Source organism: Anolis carolinensis, chromosome 2 (assembly GCF_035594765.1).
Source record: "Anolis carolinensis isolate JA03-04 chromosome 2, rAnoCar3.1.pri, whole genome shotgun sequence".
NCBI classification, from domain to species: domain Eukaryota; kingdom Metazoa; phylum Chordata; class Lepidosauria; order Squamata; family Dactyloidae; genus Anolis; species Anolis carolinensis.
Genome location: NC_085842.1, coordinates 213,211,059 through 213,236,217, shown reverse-complemented (window position 1 = coordinate 213,236,217; position 25,159 = coordinate 213,211,059). Strand labels below are relative to the sequence as shown.

General features: G+C 41.3%; 1 protein-coding gene, 1 long non-coding RNA gene and 1 gene segment (V, D, J or C); 2 read left to right on the top strand and 1 right to left on the bottom strand.

Annotated features, from left to right (window-relative positions):
* Window positions 1-5,114: 5,114 nt before the first annotated feature.
* On the top strand, window positions 5,115-8,713 carry LOC103280778 (T cell receptor alpha variable 5-like). The segment is given in 2 exon segments: window positions 5,115-5,403; window positions 8,328-8,713. Coding segments are annotated over 2 exon segments (423 nt in total).
* A 2,227-nt stretch (window positions 8,714-10,940) lies between these two features.
* On the bottom strand, window positions 10,941-16,666 carry LOC100565795 (trypsin I-P38). The gene is made up of 5 exons (XM_003227576.3): window positions 16,607-16,666; window positions 13,402-13,567; window positions 12,816-13,069; window positions 11,993-12,129; window positions 10,941-11,173 (listed from the first exon to the last, which is right to left on the bottom strand). Exons 1-5 carry the CDS (start codon window positions 16,644-16,646, stop codon window positions 11,024-11,026), a joined length of 747 nt encoding a protein of 248 aa, XP_003227624.1. The 5' UTR covers window positions 16,647-16,666; the 3' UTR covers window positions 10,941-11,023.
* Window positions 16,667-18,109: 1,443 nt separating this feature from the next.
* LOC134296532 (uncharacterized) lies at window positions 18,110-22,740 on the top strand. Its single transcript, XR_010003308.1, has 2 exons — window positions 18,110-20,217; window positions 20,587-22,740. It is a non-coding gene; the product is annotated as an uncharacterized LOC134296532 (long non-coding RNA).
* Window positions 22,741-25,159: the final 2,419 nt, after the last annotated feature.

Genomic DNA, 25,159 nt, shown 5'->3' with positions numbered 1-25,159 from the left:
TTTTTAAAAAGTAAAAAAACAAAACAAAAAACAAGCCAACTCAGAACTAGGACAAAATAAGAATGGTAGGGTTATTGTGGGAAACAAAACACAAATGAGTCAGAGAGATGTTCACATCCTAGCTCTATTACAGTGGTTCTCAACCTACCTAATGTTGCGACTCATTAATACAGTTCCTCACATTATGGTGACTCCCAACCGTAAAATTATTTTCGTTGCTACTTCATAACTGTAAATTTGCTATTGTTATGAATCGGAATGTAAATATCTGATATGCAGGATGTATTTTCATTCACTGGACCACATTTGGCACAAATAGCGGATACGCCCAAATTTGAATACTGGTGGAGTTGCCGGGGGGGGGGGGTATTTTGTCATTTGGGAGTTGTAGTTGCTGGGATTTATAGTTTACCTACAATCATCCACCAACAATGGAATTGAACCAAACTTGGCACACAGAACTCCCATGACCAACAGAAAATACTGGAAGGGTTTGGTGGGCATTGACCTTTAGTTTTGTAGTTCACCTTCATCCAGGGAGCATTGTTGACTCAAACAATGATGGATATGGGTAAAACTTAGCACAAATACTCAATTGCCCAAATGTGAGCACTGGTGGAGTTTGGGAAAAATAGACCTTGACATTTGGGAGTTGTGGTTGCTGGGATTTATAGTTCACCTACAATCAAAGAGCCTCTTGAACCCCACCAATGAAAGAATTGGGCAAATTGGGCTTTTGGTGGCAGTATTTTTCCAAAAAGGAAGGGAAGGACAGGCAAAGGGATCTTCAGCCTTCTCTGCCAAAGGGGTTCCTAAGACCATCAGAAATATCTGATGGTCTTTAGCGACCCCTCTGGCACTTCTTCTTCCCAGGGGTCCCAACCCCCAGGATGAGAAAAACTGCTCTATTGGAAGCCAAATACAAGCAATACCACGGTCAGCAACTTGTCTCCTATCCACACTGCAGGGGATGCTGGGATAGAACCTGAATGCCCAGAGTAAGATAGAAGTGACGTGGAGAGAGTTGTTTTGAAATCTCACAGAAGTTCCCAGGAGACCAGAGAAAGCATATCAGTTCTCACGAGAACCTGCTAGAAGTACAGGCTGAGAGATATGTGAGATCTTCAGAGGCAGAATGTACAACAGAGACAGACTCGCTTTTCTCAGCGTCTTAAGAGATAAGGAGAGGAATGCCAGGTGTGTGAGGAATGATGTAATAGGAGGGATTGAGCTATTTTAAGTGATTTCTGCTGGTACAATTCTATGTGAGAGGAACTTTGCATTCAAGGGGAAAACACAACTCTCGGTTCCTTCTTAGGTTTTGTTTCATGTATCCAAGATTTCACATTTGTTCCTATTTCTAGTTCATGTGCAGATTAGGTCGCCTGCCTTGGATTCCTGCTATCATGTTTATGGATTAATTATGAAGACTGTGCTGTAATTGGATTTTGGCCTTCTGGGATTCCTTTGGAATAACTTTTTGCACTTTGATGCTATTTTATAAAGTTATTCATTTCTTTATATATTCATCTTTAATAAACTTTATCTTACTGGACTATTTGGACAAAGTGTCGTGTGTGGTGGAAAAGGTGGTTCAGCTCTCTAATGCAACAGTTTGCTCCTGATTCCTGGGAAGAATTTGGAATAATCCATGGCAATTGCTAAGATGGTTCTGATCTGTGGGTGACTGGGGGTCTCCGGGTCACAAGCACTGGCCATGTTCAGATGAAGCCATTACACAGCTGCTTGTACTTCAGTTAAGGCTTCTATGGGAATGTTCCCCAATGGACTGAACCCCATGTTTTACAAATGGCCCTCCCACTCTGTTATCTGTCTGGAGGCCATGTTATTCACTACAACAAATCCATTCTCCTCAATAGAATGAGCATGCCTTCTTTGAATGTAGAATATTTAACCCATTTGATGGCTGCCAGACCTACCTATTATAATTCCTCATCATTGACTACAATTAGTCCAAATATTGACTATGATTCTGGGGATCTGGGTTCAAAATCCCGCTCAGACATAGAAACTCACTGGATGACCTTGGGCATCTAGATTTCTCAACAACAGAACTAGAGTGCACTGCAATGCAACAGTCGGCTTAAATTAAGACATAATATAAAATAATGTATAAACATTTAAGAAGTACCTATGGTTGTATTTTTTGCACAGTTTTCTTATTTTAAGTTCAGATCATTATAATTGTAGGAGAATGTTTGGTTCTGCATCGAAGCGGCTTCTGTGTTTTGTTTTGGTACCTGTAAAGGCGGAGAATCCCATTTCACAGAGATCTGTAGTTGAGAAAGGCAGCAATACTAATTTTGCTTTCTCAGACAAGATTTTGAATTCACCTTGCAAATGCAGTCTGAATTTTGGTGAACGTTGGTTTTGAAACACAAATTTGAGTTTGCTGTGAGATGTCAAATCTATAAGGACCTCATATTCAGCTGAGTTTAAGCCAGGTGGGTTTTTTTGTTCATGCTGAATACATTTAGTACTCATTTGAATCACCTCAGAGTTTAGGATCATCTGGGGATGCTCAACAAAGCAAAATGTGCTATTTATAGGATGATATCCTTTGCGCAAAGACAAAATTTTGGCAGTGTAATAAAGTTTTACCATGTTTCTATGACAGAACCAATTAGGAAATGACATTTATCACCCAGGAAAAGAAATCATAACACACCATCAAGCCACTCCCGACAGATGGCCATCAGCCTCTTAATAAAGAAATCTGTTCTTGGTTTGAAAGAGTTATTTACTGTTTGATTGGGTGGTCTTTGAAAGTCATAGTCATAGTCATAGTTCTACTCCAGAAACGTTGTTCTTGCGGCAGAAACTTTGTTAAATTGGTAGAGACTCAACAAAGAAAAATGTGCTGTTTATAGAACGATGTCCCTTAATCCTGAAAGATTTAGTGCAGGAGCCCCATAAAATAAAATGCTCCATTTTGTGTTTTTCCTCATCTGTTTGCAATAAAGAAAATAGATCATTCACAGCCATCCTCTTTGCAGATTCAGTGACTGGTGTTAGGGAGGGGCAAACTTCTCTATCTTGACTGGAGCCTGCCTTCTGATGCTGATGCTGATGCATCTGGGAAATGTAGTTTTAAAGCAGCATATGGCTCCTCAGTTATTACTGGGGAAACGTCAGGTGCTGCTATCGCTCACATATTTAAAGCTATTGGGTGAAACTTCCTACAGTGGTAGAACACACTTATCACCATTTGCCTATCAAGTTTCATGATGTTTCACACATTCTCTAATTTTTTGGGAATTTTCAAAGTTTTTTAAAACAACATTTTTTTAAAAAAAGACTACAAGAAAGACTACAAACCAAAGGCACAACCCTGTCATGGTTTGCAAAGGCACTGTGCTGTGTGTGTTAACTGGAAAATGAAGTGCATGAAGCCAATTGGCTGAGCCTGCAAAAGACCTGGGGATTGATTTGATTCTGTTTCTGTTCTGCTGCTGCAGAACCACTTTGGACAAGTTCTTTCAATACTGACTGAGTACTGCTGGTGAAGAGAGCGGTGTACTCAGGAGACGCCTTGCTACTTTTGAGGCTTGTTGCTGCTGAGAAAAAGAGAGTGAAGTACCAGGACTATATTCTTCTCTGAAGCAGATTTGTGGACTGAGAAAGGACTGTTTATGACTGTGGACTTCTGTAAGCAATCAGAGGGACCATTGTAAATGCCACTTTTCTTTTGCTCTCTTGGAATTAGTAAAGTTCCTGTATTTTTGTTCTGCAAACCTGGATGGTACGTCATTGTTCTGCGGGTGACTCTGGGTCATGGGCACATGAAAGAGGTTCACTTTATCATTATCAATCTGTAATAAACCCTAGTAGACACATATCATTCAGTTCAAATCAGATAATCTGAGATCAGATCCTGTGATATAGGGCTGTATAGATCCAATCCAAGTTTCCAGTGCATACTGGACTGAAATCTTTCCCTGTTTTTAAAGCTACAGTCAGCTTTATTTCCAATTCATGTGATTATAGTAGTTTAATTTTAAAAGATCCACAAAAGTTCTACTTGCCATCCGTTTCTAGATATGGTAGTCGGTGTGGGCCATCCAATTGTATTAAACTGAACCCAAGTGAAAACCCATCATATTTACACACATATTTAGATAAACAAGAAAATAAATGCTTCACGAGTTTTGGTTGGTGTTACATGTCAAGACTTTTTGAAGAGCCCTGGTGTAATGAAGTGTGAATTTTTTAATTTACAGATGTCATGTTTAATTGTGTTTTAAAAGGGTCAACATTTCAGTTATTACATCTCTTCACTCAAGAGTTGGTTGCCATGGAGAAGTGGGAGGAGCCAACTGCCGTTTTGGTGGAGAAGTGCAGGTTTGAAAAGAAGCAGTTAGTCTGTGCCCTTATGAGGTACAATGAAGACTGATCCTCAGTTGAAGGGATCAGGGAGACTCAGTTGCTTATTTTGAGTCCATTTAAAATAAGTTTGGTGACTTATTTTAAGGTAGTCTGTCTCCTGATGAGGAACAGACAATCTGTGATTGTAATTCACAGGGTGACTGCAGTTTAAAGCAATAGAGAAAGAAGTGACATTTTAAAGAGTTTGAAACACCTCATTCTAGCTTTGCAACTGTTAAACAAAGTGCCTTTAAGTAGAAACGTTATTGTAACCACTAAGCTCTGTGCCGGAATAAATGTGTTATTGTTCTTTCAAAGATCTCAGCTTCTGTCACATATATTACCATCAAGAATAAATAAGAAGAAGAAAGAAAAACAAAATTTAAAAGATCTCCTCATTGAGACAGTTAGTGGCTGCATCTTCCCATAGTGGTGGCAAGCGTTGATAATCCCCTTTACATCTGGTGGCAGCATTATAAAGCCTTTATATTTGGTGACACCGTTTAAATAAACATCTTTACATTGGTGGCAGCAGTTATATAATATATTTAATTAATAAAAACATTCCTTCTCCACACCTGGAATAAAAATACACAGTTTTTGGAGAAAGTCCAGATAAGGCCCCTTCTACACTGCCATATAAGATCCAGATTATCTGCTTTGAATTGGGTTATCTGACAGTGTAGATAATCTGGGATGAGATCCTGGGATATAGGGTAGTGTAGATCCAGCTTGAATGAGTCTTCATTGCATATTATTATGGTATTGTGTCTAAACAAATCCTCTTCCTGAAGGCTGTGACTTTACCGCACTTGTTTCCATGGCACCTATATGATGCTTGCCCACCACACAGCTTCCTGTTCTGACATGAGTATTTTGTCACATGAGCCCTTTAGCGTGTGTCAAAAATGCTCCTGTTGCTGTTTCTGCAGTTGGCCCAGTTAGGCAAACGGCTGATGAAATGCCCCATTACTCCAATAGGCTTTCATTTGCTGGCTGTTTTATTGTTCTCATCAGGTAAGTCATTTGCCACAATCATTAAATCTGTGGTCTACCATCTTTCCAAACTTGGGATGCATTTTTTGGCCCCAAATTGAAATATGGTGGGTGTCCTTGAATTTGTCGTTGCATTTCATTTAGTCATGATTAAAGAAATTTAAGGCTGTGCAACGCAAGTATCACTTGCATTAGCGTCTCAGCTAAAGCTGGTTCAGGGGGGAAATCAACAAAAGGCTGAAAAATAAAATTGTGGTAGTAATAATAAAGTAACTCATATTTAGTTGGTACAGGATTCCATTGTGTGTCACAAAGAATCCTATAAGATTGCAGATGTGTGGTTTCCAGAACATAGAATTTGGCTTCAAAGTAGATGCTGAAACTATGCAAGAAGAAAACAATATTTTTTCCCCTTAAACTTGGACCCTTTTCTGTATTTCTTTTTATTCTAACCTTATAAATTGGTTGTAGTATTGTGTTAGAAATAGCATGTTTGATAGTATAGTCCTATATAAGATAACTAGCTGTGCCCGGCCACGCGTTGCTGTGGCAAAGTATGGTGGTATGGGAGATAAAGTCTTGAGGAATTGGTGGTAGTTAAGGTAAAGGTAAAGGTTTTCCCCTGACATTAAGCCCAGTCATGTATGATTCTGAGGGTTGGTGCTCATCTCCATTTCTAAGCCGAAGAGCCAGCGTTGTCCGTAGACTCCTCCAAGGTCATGTGGCATGACTGCATGGAGCGGCGTTAACTTCCCGCCGGAGCAGTACCTATTGATGCACTCACATTTGCATGTTTTTGAACTTCTGGGTTGGCAGAAGTTGGGGCTAACAGTGGGGGCTCTCTCCGCTCCACCAATTCAAACCTGCGGCCTTCCGGTCCAGAAGTTCAGCAGCTCAGTGCTTTAACACGCTGCGCCATCAGGGGATATTATTTCCTAAAGGTTGTGAATATACAATATTTCTGATTGGTTTTTTTGCCTGTTGGAGGCAAAATGATTAGGATGTAATGGCTTGCAGCTTGAAAGCCTGGCTGTTTCCTCCCTGAGTGAATTTTTTGTTGGGAGGTGTTAGCTGGCCCTGATTGTTTCCTATCTGGAATTCCCTTGTTTTGAGAGTGGTGTTGTTTGCGATATTTTATGTGCTTCTACTGTCTGTGGCCCTGAGAAAACAGAGGATTTGCCAGCCTTTGATGATGGGAATACTTTGTTGGGAGGTGTTAGCTGGTCCTGATTGTTTCCTGTGTGGAATTCCCCTGTTTATTTACTGTCCTGGTTTTAGAGATTATATTGTTCTGCATTATTCTATCCCAGTAATTATTTCATATTAAAGTAGAATTTCACTTATTCAAGATTCGCTTATACAATGTTCTGGATTATCCAACGCAGTCTGCCTTTTCATAATCAATGTTTTTGTAGTCAGTGTTTTAAATTCATTGTGATATTTTTGTGGTAAATTTGTAAATACAGTACAGTAGAGTCTCACTTATCCAACATAAACGGGCCGGCAGAACATTGGATAAGCGAATATGTTGGATAATAAGGAGGGATTAAGGATAACCCTATTAAACATCAAATTAAGTTATGATTTTACAAATTAAGCACAAAACATCATGTTAGACATCATGTCTGTCAAATTTGTTGTATAATATGATGTTTTGGTGCTTAATTTGTTTAATTGGCTTTTCCTGAATCCCTTCTTATTATCCAACATATTCACTTATCCTGCCGGCCTGTTTATGTTGGATAAATGAGACTCTACTGTATATTGATAACCTTGTATTATCTGCTTAGAACTGGATTATATGAGGCCCCTTCTTCACAGCTGTATAAAATGCACACTGAAGTGGATTATAGGGCAGTGTGGAGTCAAGATAATCCAGTGCAAAACAGATAATATAAGATTATAAATGGGTAATATAGCTGTGTGGAAGGGCCTTGGGTCTACACTGCCATATAATCCAGTGCAAATTAGATAATCTGTGGAAGAAGTCTAAGTGAGGCCTAAATCTGCCTGTCCCCTAACTGAAACCTGGCTGTCCCTTGGTTGCTAGGCAACCAAGTGGGCAGAGATTAGCCCTCTAAACTGGCAGCAATTGGATAAAAAAAATTATTGCTCTCCCTCTCATTAGGACTTTATTTTTCTTTTCTTTTTGTTGTATCAACCTTGAGGCATGGATGATGGGTTGTGTTGTCAAATTTAGAGGTTGGGGGGCCTGTACTTTTGTTGTTTTGTGAATTGCCGTGATGCCATCACTCTTTTATATATATAGATGAAAATGTGAGTTCAATGTAACTAGTCCCTTGTTTATGCGAATGCAGCTTTCAGTGTTATACTTTACAATGTTAGATGAATCTTCACCATTTAAAAATGAATGTTTTTCAAGTTACAGTAGAGTCTCACTTATCCAACATTCACTTATTCAATGTTCTGGATTATCCAACACAGTCTGCCTGCCGCCCAGATCCACAGCTGTTTCTCTAGGCAGCAAGGACTGAACTTTTTACGCATTTAATTTCTGACAATGTTATTACTGTAAGTTCATTTTATACAATTCTATCTTTATTTGTAGTCAATTTGTTAGTAACCAATGTTTTTGGTAGTCAATGTTTTCAATACGTTGTGATGTTTTGGTGCTAAATACGTAAAGTTTAATAGACTTTTCCTTAATCACTCCTTATTATCCAACATATTCGCTTATCCAACGTTCTGCCAGCCCGTTTATGTCAGATACGTGAGACTCTACTGTATAACAAATCTCTTAGGCCCCTTCTAAATCCAGATTATCTTCTTTGAACCGGATTATATGACAGTATAGACTCATATAATCCAGTTCAAAGCAGATAGTGGGCTATCTACTTTGATAATCTAGATTATATGGCAGGGTAGAAGGGACCTAGGTTTCCAAATCTTCTGATTCAGTGTCAGACTGTTGTGTTTCCTTACAGGTTCTGCACTTGAACAATCTCTGGACACGATAATAGAGAAAGGGAGTTCCGTGACTCTGAACTGTTCTCAAAAGAAATCCCAACATACTTACATGTTCTGGTATAAGCAAGAGAGAGGAAAGGATATGCAGCTTCAGTTGGTGGTTTTTTCAATTGAAGGTTTTGGAGGAAAGGATGATGTTGAAAAGGAATTTAAAAACCGCTTCAAGACCACTGGAGTGAAGGATTATGAATTGCCTCTGTCATTGGAGAATGCTCAGGTGGAAGACACTGGCACTTACTTCTGTGCCAAGAGAGAATACACAGTGAGATAACCAATGTGGAAGCTGAACATAAACCTCTTCACATGGGAACCCAAGACGATAAAATAAATCAGCTGTTATCCAGCTCTGTTGTTGTTGTATTGTCAAAGGCTTTCATGGCCAGAATCACTGGGTTGCTTTGAGTCTTTCGGGCTGTATGGCCATGTTCCAGAAGCTGTTTCACCCACATCTATGGCAGACATTCTCAGAGGTGTGAGGCATGTTGGAAACCAGGCAAGGGAGGTTTATATATCTGTATAAGTTCCAGGGTGGGAGAAAGAACTCTTGTCTGTTGGAGGAAGGTGTGGATGGTGTAATTAATCACCTTGATTAGCATTTGATACATCCCTTGCCTAGTTTTCAACATACCTCACACCTCTGGGGATGCTTGCCACAGATATGGGCGAAACGTCAAGAGAGAGAGCTTCTGGAACATGGCTATACAGCCCGAAAGATCACAGCAACCCTCTGTTATTGTTGTTTTTACAACTGAATTGTTAGTTACCCAAGATATTTTTAGTACCTAAAGACCCAGATCAGTGTCTCTTGCCAGGAAGTAACATGAGGCAACAGCTATTATATCTCTGAGTGTGGTGGAGGTTTATAAGCAGAGAATGGATAGCTACCAACCATGATTGCATTAATTGTACATTCCTGCATGGCAGAATAGGGCTGGATTGCATGGTTCTTGGGGTCTCTTGCAACTATGATACTATGATTCTCTGGGCCCTTCTAGGTAAGGTAAAGGTTTCCCCTGACGTTAAGTCCAGTCATGTCTGACTCTGGGGGTTGGTGCTCATCTCCATTTCTAAGCCGAAGAGCCGGCGTTGTCCGTAGACACCTCCAAGGTCATGTGGCCGGCATGACTGCATGGAGTGCCCTTACCTTCCCGCCAGAGCGGTACCTATTGATCTACTCACATTGGCATAATTTCAAACTGCTAGGTTGGCAGGAGCTGGAGCTAACAGCGGCTGCTCACGCTGCTCCCGGGATTTGAACCTTGGACCTTTCGGTCTGCAAGTTCAGCAGCTCAGCACTTTAATGCACTTCGCCACCGGGGCTCCTTTGGGCCCTTCTACACATGCTTAAAAAACCTGGACTGTATGGCCATGTTCTAGCAAATTTTCTCCTGATGTTCCGGCTTCATCTGAAGATGCCAGCCACAGATACAGGTAAAACGCCGGGAGAAAATGCTGCTAGAGCACGACCATACAGCCTGGAAACCGCACAATACCCCAGTGATTCCGGCCATGAAAAATGTTGACAATATATGTCTTCTTTGTTTATCAACACCAGGAATGTAGAATTTGAGGCCTTTTAAATGGTTGCCAGAGTTTTCCTCCCAAGATTGCTTGTCATTGGCTAGGATTGGTGAGAGTTGTTATGTTGGAGCTTATATCCAAACATTACAACATTTCTGTTGACCCTGATTATTTTCTTAGGATTCCTAGCATCACCAGCAGAAGAGTTAACAGAGCTTAATAGGCATGTGGGGTAAGAGGGCACGTAGATATCACTATATTATTCTTTACTTACCTTTTGTCACACAAAAGACTTACAGTTGAATCTGTAAACTGCCTACAAAAACCCCCCAGTGTGCCTTGGGAATGAGTAGTGAGAACCAGTATGACGTAATGGTTCAAGCGTTGGACTATGACTGGAAATCTGGGTTCAAATCTCCATCTGGCCATAGAAACCTTGAGCAAGTCACATTATTTCAGCCTCTGGGGAAGGCAAAAGTAAGCCCTCCTCCAAAATAAAACTTACCAAGAAAACCCTATATGGAAATATAGAATATAGAGCCCCCCCCCCCCGTGGCGCAGCAGGTTAAATCCAGGGACCAGGATGAGCTCCCGCTGTTAACCCCAGCTTCTGCCAACCTAGCAGTGCAAAAACATGCAAATGTGAGTAGATCAATAGGTACCGCTTTGGCGGGACGGTAACAGCACTCCATGCAGTCATGCCTGCCACATGACCTTGGAGGCGTCTACGGACAATGGCGGTTCTTCAGCTTAGAAATGGAAATGAGCACCAACTCCCAGAGTCAGACACGACTAGACTTTACGTCAGGGGCAAACTTTTACCTTTACCTTAGAGGATGAAACATTGGCCTTACAATGCCTTTTGTTCTGCAGCTGTTAATGGTGATTGGTGACATGGAAGATATATCAGCTGACACTGTTAAACAACAAAGTGTTAGCAATTGATCACAAAAATAAATAAAATTAAGTAGAAACTGTGACCTTGTTCAGGGGAAAAAAACCACTCCACCAGCAATGTAGAGAAAGCATAAATAATCACCAAACCAAGCTTTGCATGAATTGTACTTTTATTTTAATGACAATACTTTGTATGAATCATAGCTCTCAGTCCAAACTAACAGAAAAGCTGTGATCAGTTGGAACGTACGGTGTTTTGAATCCATGAAACGTAGTTGCAGACCTTGGTATAGACTCCAGGATAGCCCCTCTGAGCACATCCAATGCCCCAGGAGACGACACCCTGGAGCTGTCCATTGCAGACTACAGGGCCACCTGAGTCACCCTGTAAAGAAATGTGAAGGAAGCACATTATGTAAATGATACAATCAGAAAGAGAAGATTATTTGCATTCAAAAATGCATCTCCTTCACCACCCAAAATTAGATAGGACTAGTGGTGGCAGCATGTAATAAATGTGCTGCACCCTGATGGATGCCATGGACCTTTTCTCTAGTCACACGAAAGTATATACAGTGCAATAATCTATAGTGAAGAAGTCAGGGTTTTTTTTCTGCATTGAATGAACACAGAAAACTTTAATTGCTTTATAAAGCACCAAAGAACACTCCTGTAATGCTATCTACCACACTTGAGCTACCAAATCAACCAACCTGTCAAGACCATAAGAGATCTATTATTATTATTATTATTATTATTATTATTATTATTATTATTGACACAATGACATTGTATGGCACAGCAAACAAGATATATATGCTGGATTTCGTATCACAAAATCACAAGTCGAACACTTCCCAAGGACTGTGTGATGTGTATTATTATTATTATTATTATTATTATTATTATTATTTGTCAAGACCATATGGATCTACAAAAGATCCAATTATAAACAAACCTGCTCTGATCTTCTAAACTCCGGCCCTTTTCTGGCTTTTAAAATAAACTCATACCAATAACCATTTTATTGAATCGCACATCTTACATACTTTGTAACGTGTCACAGGTAGAAACTGAGACATGTGTGGTCCAACAATATCAGAGTGAGGTCAAGATAGTAAAACTTATGACCGAGGAGGAACACACAAGTCATGAGAGGTTGCAAATACTGTTTGTATTTGAGGAAGTGGGGAAGAAGATTTACCTGGCAAGCATCTTTGCCACCTTCCAAAAATCCTATACATATCATATTGTTTGTGATTTGTCCTGGATAAGCATTCTGGCATTGAGTAGAAGACAGTACAGGAGCCTTTAAGCACTGCAGCGTGTCAGGATAGTTAGCTACAAGAAATGAGACAAAAGAGATGTATTAATTCTGGAAACTGGAAGCCCTTTGGTTTCATGGAGCCCCTGGTGGTGCAGTGGATTAAACTGCTGAACTGCTGAATTTGCTGACCAAAAGGTCAGCTGTTTGAATCCGGGACGTGGGGTGAGCTCCTGCTGTTAGCTCCAGCTTCTGCCAACCTAGCAGTGCAAAAACATGCAAATGTGAGTAGATCAATAGGTACTGCTCCAGTGGGAAGGTAACAGCATTTAATGCAGTCAAGCCAGCCACATGACCTTGGAGGTGTCTACAGTCAACGCTGGCTCTTCAGCTTAAAAAAGGAAAAGACCACCAAACCCTAGAGTTGGACACGACTAGACTTTATGTAAACTTTAAAAACTTTAACTTTACCTTTGATTTCATTTGTATTAATGGAATAACTATACTTTTCCAGATATGCAAATGTTCTAACAGAAGGGGGGGATATTGGGAGGAGTGATTTTGAGAGCACATGCAATAAGCACAAAGGTATCTTTGCATATTTATCTTTCTATTCCTTCTTTTGAATGCATTCAAAAGATCATGGCTATCAGTTTATAACGCTAACATTTCATTAATATTCCTATTTAGTTATGTGTAGTAACATTGCTATTGTACCTGCTGGCAAGTATCACATGTTGAGAAAAACACAAAGAAGACTTACTGCCACTGCTGAGTGTGTTACCCCAACCAGAAATGAGACACTGTGTCCCAGTCGAGACACAGCTGCTGGGTAGAGAGACGGATGTGACTCGGCTGTTGAGGTTGGCTGTTGTGGACAGCTTGATCAGCATGATGTCGTTGTCCAAGAGTCGTGAGTTGTAGCTGGGATGACGGATGATTTTGGCTGAATTTATGTACTGCTCAGAGCCATCATTTAAGGACAAACTGTGTTCTCCAAGTCTCACTTGGATTCGTCTAGGTTGAGAGATGGAACAAGAACACCATGAAACAGCTTCACTATTAGCCAAACACTTTCAGCACCCATAATCCCAAAGACATAGCAGCGCTTGGGAGCATCCTGTTGCTCAAAGTGGCTTGGACACCGACAACTCTTGGTTCCATTGAAAATTAGCTTATAATATTCTTTTGGAAACAAACTCCTATACTTAAAAAATTAAAACATCTTCTTTAGCACAAGATGGAAACTGCAGATAGTGATTTCAATTACAAGTTTCATGCCCAAGTTAGCTATAATGTAAAAACAATAGTGCTGTCACAGGCAGAATGAGAAAAAACATATTGCTTACGATTTGTAGCAGTGAGCAGCTGACACAACCCACTGGTTGCTGATGAGGGCACCCCCACAGAAGTGGTATCCAGAATTTAGTGAGACTTGATAGGGGACTGAACCTCTCTGGCAGGTGTATCCTCCCACAATCTTATCATCATCGGCATCATCGATGGGGAAGGCAACTGGGGAAAACCACAGAAAATTCCATCACCGGGGTTTCTGGGAGGCATATGCTGAGCTGGTAGCTGATTTCTGAATACATGCCACCACCCAGCTCATGTTTAATGCACAACAAAACTATGGGCACAGATAGTAAAGGTAACGGTTTCCCCTGATGTTAAGTCCAGTCATGTCTGACTCTGGGGGTTGGTGCTCATCTCCATTTCTAAGCTGAAGAGCCGGCATTGTCCCTAGGCACCTCTAAGGTCATGTGGCTGGCATGACTGCATGGAGTGTTGTTACCTTCCCGCCTGAGCGGTATCTATTGATCTACTCACATTTGCATGTTTTCAAATTGCTAGGTTGTAGAAGCTGGGGCAAGCAGCGGGAGCTCACCCCACTCCCTGAATTTGAACTGCCGATCTTTCGATTAGCAAGTTCAGCAGCTCAGTTGTTTAATCTGCTGCACCATCAGGGGCTCCATAGGCACAGATACCTGGCAGTAATTTTTATGGTGTTATTTTACAATGTTCATCTCAGTGGGGTTTAATGCATTCCCTGGAGCATTTTATCCCCTAAATAAGGCTACATGAGAGCCCGGAAAGTCATTTTAAGGGACCCAACTCTAAGGGTCTCTCAACCAGCATGACTTCTAGTCATTCGTACTGGGGATATTGGGCTTGATTATGGAGGACTTCATGACACCAACCTGCTCTCCTACAACAGTAGCATCGCTGGAGATTATAGATACACACCAAGATGAGTACCTTTGATACCACATCTCTTTTCAGAAGTGCAATTACACTGGATCGCCAGTCTGTGGCCCTGTGATCAGATTTTTACACACATTCATATCATCACTTTCCTGCAATACTCCCTACCCAGCACACCTGCACATCAAGTCACTGCCTGATTTCGATGGGGAAGTTCTGGTTCTTTCAGCTACTGTTAAAAGCCTTGTGGTTGTGTTGGACTCATCGCTGACGATGGAGGCCCAGATCACTGCCATAAGTAAGCAGGCCTTTTTTCATCTTTGCTAGGCAAGGAAATTGGCATCCTATCTTTCGACAGAAGCATTGGCAACGGTAATCCATGCAACAGTCACCACTAGGTTGGATTATTGTAACGCCTTATACGCCAGCCTTCCGAAGACAAAAACCCAGAAGATCCGAATGGTTCAAAATGCGGCGGCCAGGCTGCTAGCGGGATCATCTATAAGATCCCATATTATACTGATTCTGAAACAACTGCATTGGCTACCAATAGAACATCGGATCTCTTACAAGATACTGATCCTGACATTTAGAGCTCGAAATGGCCAAGGACCATTATATCTTAGGGACCGCCTCATTCCTTTTCTCCATCAGTGGTCACCTCGATCCTCCCAGGAAAATCTTCTATACGTACCAGGCCATAGGGAGGTACACCTTTAAGCTACAAGGCGCAGAGCCTTTTCGACCTATGCTCCAATTCTGTGGAACTCATTGCCTCCATATGTTAGAGCAATGTCGGAGTTGCAACCTTTTGTAAAAGCGCTCAAGACTTGGCTGTTTGGTTGTGCATTTAAGCAAATCAGATCTAATTTGACAAATAGTCACTGTTGAATGTTTTTATGTTGAATGTTTTCATATTGTGGAGTGATATTTTAAATTGTAAGTTGCTCGGAGCACTCTGGTGGAGAGCGACTACCATATTTCCCCGAAAATAAGACAGTGTCATATTAATTTTTGCTCCCAAAGATGCGCTAGGTCTTATTTTCAGGGGATGTCTTATTTTTCCATGAAGAAAAATTCACATTTATTGTTGAACAAAAAAATGAACATTTATTATATACTGTACAGTAGTTGTCATCACAAACCAGCATAACCAGACAAATTGTGAAGCCTATCAAGAATTTCTTGTTACTACCAATATTTCCATGTACAACACTCTATGGTATGTATATTTACCGATCCTGCATACTCTGGTGTTCTGTTTGGCGGGCATGCTTCCAAACAAAATTTTTGCTAGGTCTTACTTTCAGGGGAGGCCTTATATTTAGCAATTCAGCAAAACCTCTACTAGGTCTTATTTTCTGGGGATGTCTTATTTTAGGGGAAACAGAGTAATTAAGAAATAAAGTGAAGTGAAGTGAAGTTGGCATAGAAGTGGAAGGGGACCATCACATTAAGGGCCCTTCCACACAGCTGAATAAAATCCTAATTTATCTGCTTTGAACTAGAATATATGGCAGTGTGGACTCAAATAACCTAGTTCAAAGCAGATATTGTGGGATTTTCTGCCTTGATATTCTGGGGTTATATGGATGTGTGGAAAGGCCCTAAGATAAGTAATAGGAATGTACCGGGATGGAGAGTGATTGGCTGTTTTTACCTATCAATTAAAAGGGACGGAAGAATTATTGGAGATGGGGGAGGCAAAATGGCATTGCGTAATAAGGACCGCCACCAAATGTGATGGTCCAGCTGCAATACTAGTTTGACTGCCTTGTGGAACTGTCCTGAAAAGTAACCCTTTCACTACTTAAACTGAGGTATCAAGAGGATTTTCAGGAGTTATTGCTGAAAAACAAACAAACAAACAAGCAAAGCTCTCCTGCCTAGTTTCAAAAATTCAGCTATACTAAAGACTTCATCACTGCAAATAGATCTCAGGTTCATCAGTCTATACCAGTGGTTCTCAACCTGGGGATCCTCAGGTGTTTTGGCCTACAACGCCCAGAAATCCCACCCAGTTTACCAGCTGTTAGGATTTCTGGGAGCTGAAGGCCAAAAACATCTGGCAACCACTGGTCTACATAGCACACTTGCACGAGTATATATGGAAGCCAACAGAAATGCTCTCCTCTCAGTCATAAGATAAACATGGGCTCTATAGTTTGAGTTGCCACAACACCTTGGTTTGTTTGTTTTGTTTTTTTAAATTTTATTACATTCCAACAATTAACAAAATTTTAGCGATGCATGTCTTATTTCAATATACATAATACCAAAAGTAACTAATGCTTAAATGACAACACCTTGTTGTCCACAGAGGAACTATAAAAAGAAATACAGACTTACGAGCCACTCCCAGAAAGGCTACGAGCAAAATGGACTTCATGGTTTTGTCTGCTTAAGGTTAAAAACCAGAATGGATTGTCTATATTTATCCTCTGGGAGAGACCTTTATCTCCATCCCAAGGATTGTACACAAGAGAAAAATACACAATGGAAAACCTGAAAATCATTATTTGGGCCTGTATCAACAACAGGTGGAAAAGAAACATACCATATCATGCATTAATCACAAAATACACAAATTAATCTTTTGTTATGATTCTGGCTATTTTTAGAAACCTCCCATTGACGCAACAGGTTAAACTGCTGAGCTGCTGAACTTGCTGACCGAAAGGTCGGTGGTTCGAATCCGGGGAGCAGGGTGAGCTCCCGCTGTTAGCCCCAGTTTCTGCCAAGCTAGCAGTTCGAAAACATTGAAATGTGAGTAGATCAATAAGTACCGCTCCAGCAGGAAGGTAACAGCTCTCCATGCAGTCATGCCGGCCACATGACCTTGAAGGTGTCTACGGACAACGCCGGCTCTTTGGCTTAGAAATGGAGATGAGCACCAACCCCCAGAGTGGGACATGACTAGACTTGATGTCAGGGGAAAATCTTTACCTTTACCTTCTCCACTTTTGCAAATTATAATGGTGTGAGCTTGAGAAATGTGATCTAAATTTTAATTGGCCAAATTATTAATGGGAGCGAACTACAGGGAGCAGTCTACCCCCCTGTTTAAACAGCTCCACTGACTGCCGATAAGTTTCCGATCCCAATTCAAGGTACAGATTATTACCTACAAAGTCCTAAATGGTTTGGGACCTGCCTATCTTCACAACCGCATCCTCCCCTATGAACCCATACGGGCTCTAAGATCTGCTGGGGAGGCCCTGCTCTTGCTTCCATCTCCATCTCAAGCGCAGTTGGTGGGGACGAGGGGGAGTGCCTTCTTGGTGGCGGCCCCCAGCTCTGGAACTCTCTCTTCAGGGAGATTAGACTGGCACCCACCCTGTCCACTTTCCGTAAAGACCTAAAACATGGATGTTCTGTTGTGCCTTCTATTAAGCAGTTTACAAGATACTCGGCCCCAACTATAACTTATTATCAGCTCCTGCACTTTATCGCTGTCCCTTGTCTTATAGGTTTCACATTCTAATTGATATTGCCCTTCTAGCCCTAAATTATTATTGCCTCTGCACTTTCAACCAGCCTGTCTAGAAGTTCTATTGCACAGGCTCCTACCCTCCGATTTCCAGTATTTATTACTGTTCAGGCTATTGATTGTTTGATGATGTTGTTTTATGTTGTTATAATGCTGTTAATTTTACTGATTCATGTTTTTAATCTATGTTTGATCAGGCTTGTCTCCATGTGAGCTGCCCCGAGTCACTTCGGGGAGATGGAGGTGGGATATAAAAATAAAGTTGTTGTTGTTATTATTATTATTATTATTATTATTATTATTATTATTATTATTATTATTATGACACAGCAAACAAGATAGATATGCTGGATTTCGTATCACAAAATCACAAGTCGAACACTTCCCACGTGTCTAGGACTGTGTGATGTATTTTCAGATGATGTGTGCAGATCCCAGTAGGGTGGCCTTTTGCAGTTGGCAGATCGTAATTTTGTCAATGCCTATTGTTTCCAAATGCCGGCTGAGATCTTTTGGCATGGCACCCAATGTGCCTATCACCACCGGGACCACCTGTACTGGTTTCTGCCAGAGTCTTTGAAGTTCAATCTTGAGACCTGATAGCGGCTGAGTTTTTCCTGTTGTTTTTCGTCAATGCGATTGTCACCTGGTATAGCAACATCAATGATCCAAACCTTTTTCTTTTCCACAACTGTGATGTCTGGTGTGTTGTGTTCCAGAACTTTGTCAGTCTGGATTCGGAAGTCCCACAGTATCTTTGCGTGCTCATTTTCCAATACTTTTGCAGGTTTGTGATCCCACCAGTTCTTTGTTGCTGGGAGGTGGTACTTGAGGCATAGGTTCCAATGAATTATTTGGGCCACATAGTTGTGCCTCTGTTTGTAGTCTGTCTGTGCGATTTTCTTACAGCAGCTGAGGATGTGATCAATGGTTTCATCTGTTTCCTTGCACAGTCTGCATTTTGGGTCATCAGCTGATTTTTCGATCTTGGCCTTAATTGCATTTGTCCTGATGGCTTGCTCCTGGGCTGCAAGGATCAGGCTTTCTGTCTCCTTCTTCAAGGTCCCATTTGTGAGCCATAGCCAGGTCTTCTCCTTATCAGCTTTTCCTTCAATTTTGTCAAGGAACTTTCCATGTAATGTTTTATTGTGCCAGCTGTCAGCTCTAGTTTGTAGTGTGGTTTTCTTGTACTGGTTTTTTGTCTGCTGTGCTTTGAGGAGTTTCTGATTTTTGACTTCAATCAAAGCAGGTTTTTCACTTTGCTTTACATATTCTGTTATCATCATCATCATCATCTTCACCATCTTTCAGTTACAAATAATAGGGTCTTTCTTCCTTAAACATGTCAGAATCAGGTTCCTATGAATTCCTTGTTAAGAGCTTCTTTGCCACATAGACCTTTCTGTCTGAACCAACATTCTTGGTCTTCATCACCCCCCATAACTGAAGCCCTATAACTGAAGCCAGAACTCTGTTCTCTCTCTGTGTGTTATACCCCCCACCCCTTCTAGTAGGCAGCATGAAAAAGTCTGCCTGTGGAAAAGATTTGTGGAGCAAAATAAACCAGTATGTGTCTGTGGCTCTCCCACATATTACAACCAAGGAAAACAATGTTTTGCTCAATATTCTGCATAGAGCTGCCAATGAATTTCACTTGTAATGAAAGGAGAAATGCAGTAGGAAAGTGAGATATACTTTATCAAAAAGTATATCTCACTTGAGTGGTGTGCGGACTTCTCTTCATTTTTGTCAGTCCACAGAACAACTAAGGCCCCTTCCACAAAGCTGAAGAAGATCCCACATTATCTGCTTTGAACTGCAATATATGGCAGTGTGGACTCAGATAACCTGGTTCAAAGCAAATAGTGTGGGATTTTCTGCCTTGATATTCTGGGTTATGTGGCTGTGTGGAAGGGCCCTATGAGAGCTTGGTTATGATGAGAGTTTATGATAGTTTAAGCAAGAGCACAAAATAACTATGATTTTTTTCGGTTTCAGGAGCAACTTGAGAAACTACAATTTGCTTATGATGTGAGAGAATTGGCGGTCTGAAAGGACGTTGCCCAGGGAATGCCTGAATGTTTGATGTTTTACCATCCTGTGGGAGGCTTCTCTCATGTCCCTGCATGGAGCTGGAGCTGACAGAGTTCACCCCGCTTCCTGGATTCGAACCACCGATCTTTTGGTCAACCCATTGCGCCACCGGGGACTCCTACTATGATAATATTATAAAATAATGATAAAATATTGACATAGAGATGAGTTCTTTCTCCCTTGCAGATCTTTAACAGCTCTGCCTCATCCATCTCAGTCTCTGCTCCTCCCACCAATGAGATGTTCAAGTGAGACGCCTTCTTTATGAGCTGCTTTCCTTCAAGATGTGGGTGAATTGGGTATCTTCTTCACTTCTTCATAGAAGCCATGTGGTGGGAGGTGGTGAGCATCTTGGCATGTTTGCAACTGTTGGCTGGTAAGAATCTCACTCACAGGTGGGATGCATTTGCTAAGGATATTTGGTGGGATGCATTTGCTAAGGATATTTTGTGGGATGGGGAATGTTAGGGAAGAGTGGGTGGGTAGAACTTCTGGGAAAAATGTAATAGAGGGATGGATTTGAAAAAGTTAAGGTGAAGCGATGAGATCTTAAGCTCTCCTCCAACCAGTTACAGCATGTTGTGGACCTCACTCTTTTCAAGGAAATGCAAATATTAGGTATAAAACCCATATGTTATTGAACAAGGGGAAAGAGTGATAATTTAACTGGCATATCTCATATCTAACAGTGATCTGAGTAGGCTTCCCTCCCAAGGATCTTTATTCATATCTCATTTCTTTACAGGTGTTTGCCATGCAGTGACTGTGACACAAAAAGAACGGTACAAAATCATCCAGGTGGGAATCCAGACAAGTATTGACTGCAATCACAATGACAACACCTACTTGACTATCCTTTGGTATCGACAGGACAGCAACAGCGCAGACAGGACACTGCAGCTAGTTGGCTACTCTGTCCATGGGAATGACCCAGAGATGACTATGACCACCTACACCATACATGCATCCCTTTCTGTCCCCGCAAGACAGGCTGCAGACTCAGCAGTGTATTTCTGTGCAGTTGGAAAGGCACAGCGAGCACTTCTTGCCTCACAGCTGCACATGAACGTTGGAGTAGCCCCGCCTCCACCCATCTGAGCCACAACTGCATAAAACCCAACCATGTCCTGGATAATATTTCCAAAGACGGTGGGAAACACAGCAGCTGCAGCTGCTCCTGTCTTATCATAATATTCGCCAGTCGGATTCTGGGTTAAATAAATCATGATGCTTAAACTTTCTGCTTAATAGCCAAAACAACGTTCAGTTTTTGTGACATTCAAGTACAGTCCAAGCTGCCAAGGCTAACATGTTCCACATACGTGGCTTCCAAAATCCAGACAGCCTGACCTGCACATTAAACAAAATGCGCTCAAGCATAAAATCAAAAACATTAATGAGTTTTGTGTACTTTTGCTCTGTGCATGGTTTCATAAAAAAAAAACCCTCGCAGAAAATCTAGGAGAAATGAGTTAATTCTTTTTAGATCTGGAGGTTTGGGAATTTGTGACCCTCAAGCTATAGTTCAACTGCAGCTCCCATGTCTCATCAACAGAGGAAATGGCAAGGTGGGCAGCTGTAGTCAGAAAAAAATACCAACAAGGCCACTACTGAGTCAAATAATAAAGGTAAAGATTTTCCTCGGCATTAAGTTTAGTTGTGTGTCCAACTCTTGGGGTTGGTGCTCATCTCCATTTCTAAGCTGAAGAGCCGGCGTTGTCCGTAGACATCTTCAAGGTCATGTGGCCGGCATGACTGCATAGAATGCTGTTACCTTCCTGCTGGAGCGGTACCTATTGATTTACTCATATTTGCATGTTTTTGAACTGCTAGGTTGGCAGAAGCTGGGGCTAACAGCGAGAGCTCACCCCGCTCCCCGGATTCGAACCACCAACCTTTTGGTCAGCAAGTTCAGCAGCTCAGTGGTTTAACCTGCTGTGTCATCAGGGGATCCGAGTCAAATAATACACATATAATAATCAAAGCCTTAGAATTGTAAGTATGGTACTACTTCAATGAAAACTACACAATACAAGTGCCATGCATATACAGTGCTTCCTCTCTCTGTCAGCAATGGGTTTGGAATTCTTTCACCAAATTTCTAACACCAGAGCAGATTCTGAAACATTAATTTTGGAATGTAACACCCAGAATCCACCAGTCATTTGATCACTGACCTTAACTGCGCCTTCACGCAGATCTATGTCTTGTTCAGACATGCAAGCAAGTGTATTGTACTTCTTATTGTATAAAGCATGACACGATCAAATTGGAAGTTCCAACTGGGCACGGATCATATTTTTCATAAACTGCATCACAGGAAGTGTGACGGCGCGAGTGGCGCCATCTATATGTCAAACTATAAGTTTCAAGATCTGAATTGTTGTATCATGCCTGATTTTGCCCTTACCCTGTAAATGTAGTTGGATTGGTTATTTATATCTGTCAATCAATGTTGTTTGTACCTGTTATATTGCTCACTCAGCAAAACTGTTTGGCTCCACCTCTTCCTGGAGTAGGACTGTGTTTCCTCCTTTTCATTCCATCAGCAAGTTCTCTATCGGATGGACGTGAAAGAGAGGCTTAGCTCAAAAAGCCCTTCAAAAGTTACCTCTCAGCACCAATTCTGAGGTTCTTACCCTTGGGACTCACACTTCGTGTTCAGGGCCAACCTGAACAATGTTGAGGAGTCTCAAGCGCCTTCACATCAGTCCTTTGGCAACAGAGGAAGACTCTTGTCTTCAGACATAGGTCATTGGACTGAGGCTGAGTTTGCTCCGGCATTCACAGCCAGAGAAAGAGGGATCTGGACAAGCTTCATGGACTTAAACAATCAAAGACTGTAATGTATATTTTCTTTTATCCCCTTTGTGAACAATAAACCCAGTTTTTGAGTTAACTACAGTGTTTTGGTCCTTGGGAGTTCCAGTTTCCCTAAAGGAGGGCAAGAAGCAATCCCCTGGGGAAAGATGTCACGTCCATGCCTCTTTCACTAAGAGTTTACAGCCTCAGGCGCGACGGCACAGGAAGACTCAGAAAGGAAAACTTATGTTAATCTTCACTTGCAAGCACTATTTCTTCCTCTTCCATCTCTGCTCTTATCTTATCTCTGACCGATGATCAGAAATAAGAGAGGAGTAAAACAACACGGTCATGAATTATTTTGTTACAGTAGAGTCTCACTTATCCAACATAAACGGGCTGGCAGAACGTTGGATAAGCGAATATGTTGGATAATAAGGAGGAACTAAAGAAAAGCCTATTAAACATCAAATTAGGTTATGATTTTACAAATTAAGCACCAAAACATCATGTTATACCACAAATTTGACAGAAAAAGTAGTTCAATACCTAGTAATGCTATGCAGTAATTACTTTATTTACGGATTTAGCACCAAAATATCATGATGTATTGAAAACATTGACTACAAAAATGCATTGGATAATCCAGAACGTTGGATAAGTGAGACTCTACTGTAGTTCCAACACATCGAGCCATTGAACCAATAGTTATTGAATCAATGGAATTTCCTTACCTGTTGACTCAATTCAACTATTGATTTGTTGGAGCTTAGGTTATTTAAGGGACCACATTTATCGTTATGGGTTCCTTAGAGTTCCACAATTATCTGAAGAGGCCTTTCTCTCAGTCCCACCAGCTTTTTGGGCTCATTTGTAGTAACAAGAGTCAGGACCTTCTTACGTCTCTTCTACAGTGCCATTTAATCCAGATTATCAAATCAGATAATCCACATTATCTGTTTTGAACTGGATTATATAAGCCTACAGTCTATGAGTCAAACAGATAATATGGATTTTATATGGCAGTGTAGAAGGGGCCTTAATGGCAGCTCTCAGACTTTGGAGTTCTTTCCCCAGAGAGACCTGAATAGCCCCAACCATACGTAGATCTGAGCAGACTGTCTTGAAAATATTGGTGAGAATTGCATTTGATCCGACCTACCCTGTCCTTGCTCGTGCTCTCTGTATTACCGAAACCCTTCCTAAACTGAAAATTAGATGTGGTTCTTAAAAACATAACTGTAGTATAACCAAGATGACACTTTTTGGTTCAAGGATTGTCTTTCTGTGAATATCATCATCATAGACGATACTTTGTGGCTGAGTAAGATTGTGTTCCAGACTTACTTACTACTTAGGCGATCCCTCATAGTTCGAGGATGATGGTCCTCCAGGTGTAGTGTCTTGGCGGTGGATGCGTAGGTGGCTGTGGAGACCTATTCTTGACTCATATGTTCTTCCGCAATGAAGACATCGGTTTTCAGATGGAAGGCGGTCCCGGTCAGGGTTGTCTTGACACACCTTCCTCTTGGCATGTTTCTCCCTTAAGCCCTCTATTCGTGCCTCTTCGAATTCTGCAGCACTGTTGCGAACAGCTGACCTCCAGTTAGAGCGCTCAAGGGCCAGGGCTTCCCAGTTCTTGGTGTCTATGCTACAGTTTTTAAGATTGGCTTTGAGCCCATCTTTAAATCTCTTTTCCTATCTACAAACATTATGTTTCCCGTTCTTGAGTTGGGAGTATAGTAACTGCTTTGGGAGATGGTGATTAGGCATTCGGACATTGTGTCCTGTCCAGTGGAGTTGATGGTGTATGAGCATCGCTTCAATGCTACTGGTCTTTGCTTCTTCCAGCATGCTGACATCTGTCCACCTATCTTCCCAAGAGATTTGCAGGATTTTTCAGAGGTAACACTGATGAAATCTTTCCAGGAGTTGAGTGTGACGTCTGTAAATGGTCCATGTTTCACAGGTGTATAGCAGGGTTGGGAGGAGAATAGCTTTATAAACAAGCACCTTGGTGTCCCTACGGATGTCCCATATTCTGGATTGGCATTATCTTTTACAATGAGGACATCAATTTTCAGGTGGAAGGCAGTGATTGGGCATTCGGACAATGTGGCCGCTCCAGTGAAGTTGACGGCGGAGGATCATCTTTTCAGTGCTGGTGGGCTTTGCCTGGTCTTTGCCATGACTGACTTAATCACAGTTCCAACAGGTTCTCTTTCAAATTCTTCAACAACAAATCAGGGAACACACACACACACACACACACACACACACTATTCATAAAGTGCAGGTTATTATAATACATTTAAATACAGTAGAGTTTCACTTATCCAACATAAATGGACCGGCAGAATGTTGGATAAGTGAATATGTTGGATAATAAGGAGGGATTAAGGAAAAGCCTATTAAACATCAAATTAGGTTATGATTTTACAAATTAAGCACCAAAACATCATGTTATACAACAAATTTGACAGAAAAAGTAGTTCAATACGCAGTAATGCTATGTA

Coding starts and splice junctions, on each gene's coding strand:
- LOC100565795 (XM_003227576.3), bottom strand. CDS start 16,646: ATGAAGTCCATTTTGCTCGTAGCCTTTCTGGGAGTGGCTC. Junction 13,568..16,606: donor AGCCTTTCTGGGAGTGGCTC/GTAAGTCTGTAT, acceptor GGTTTTCCCCAG/TTGCCTTCCCCATCGATGAT. Junction 13,070..13,401: donor GCTGCTCACTGCTACAAATC/GTAAGCAATATG, acceptor CTCTCAACCTAG/ACGAATCCAAGTGAGACTTG.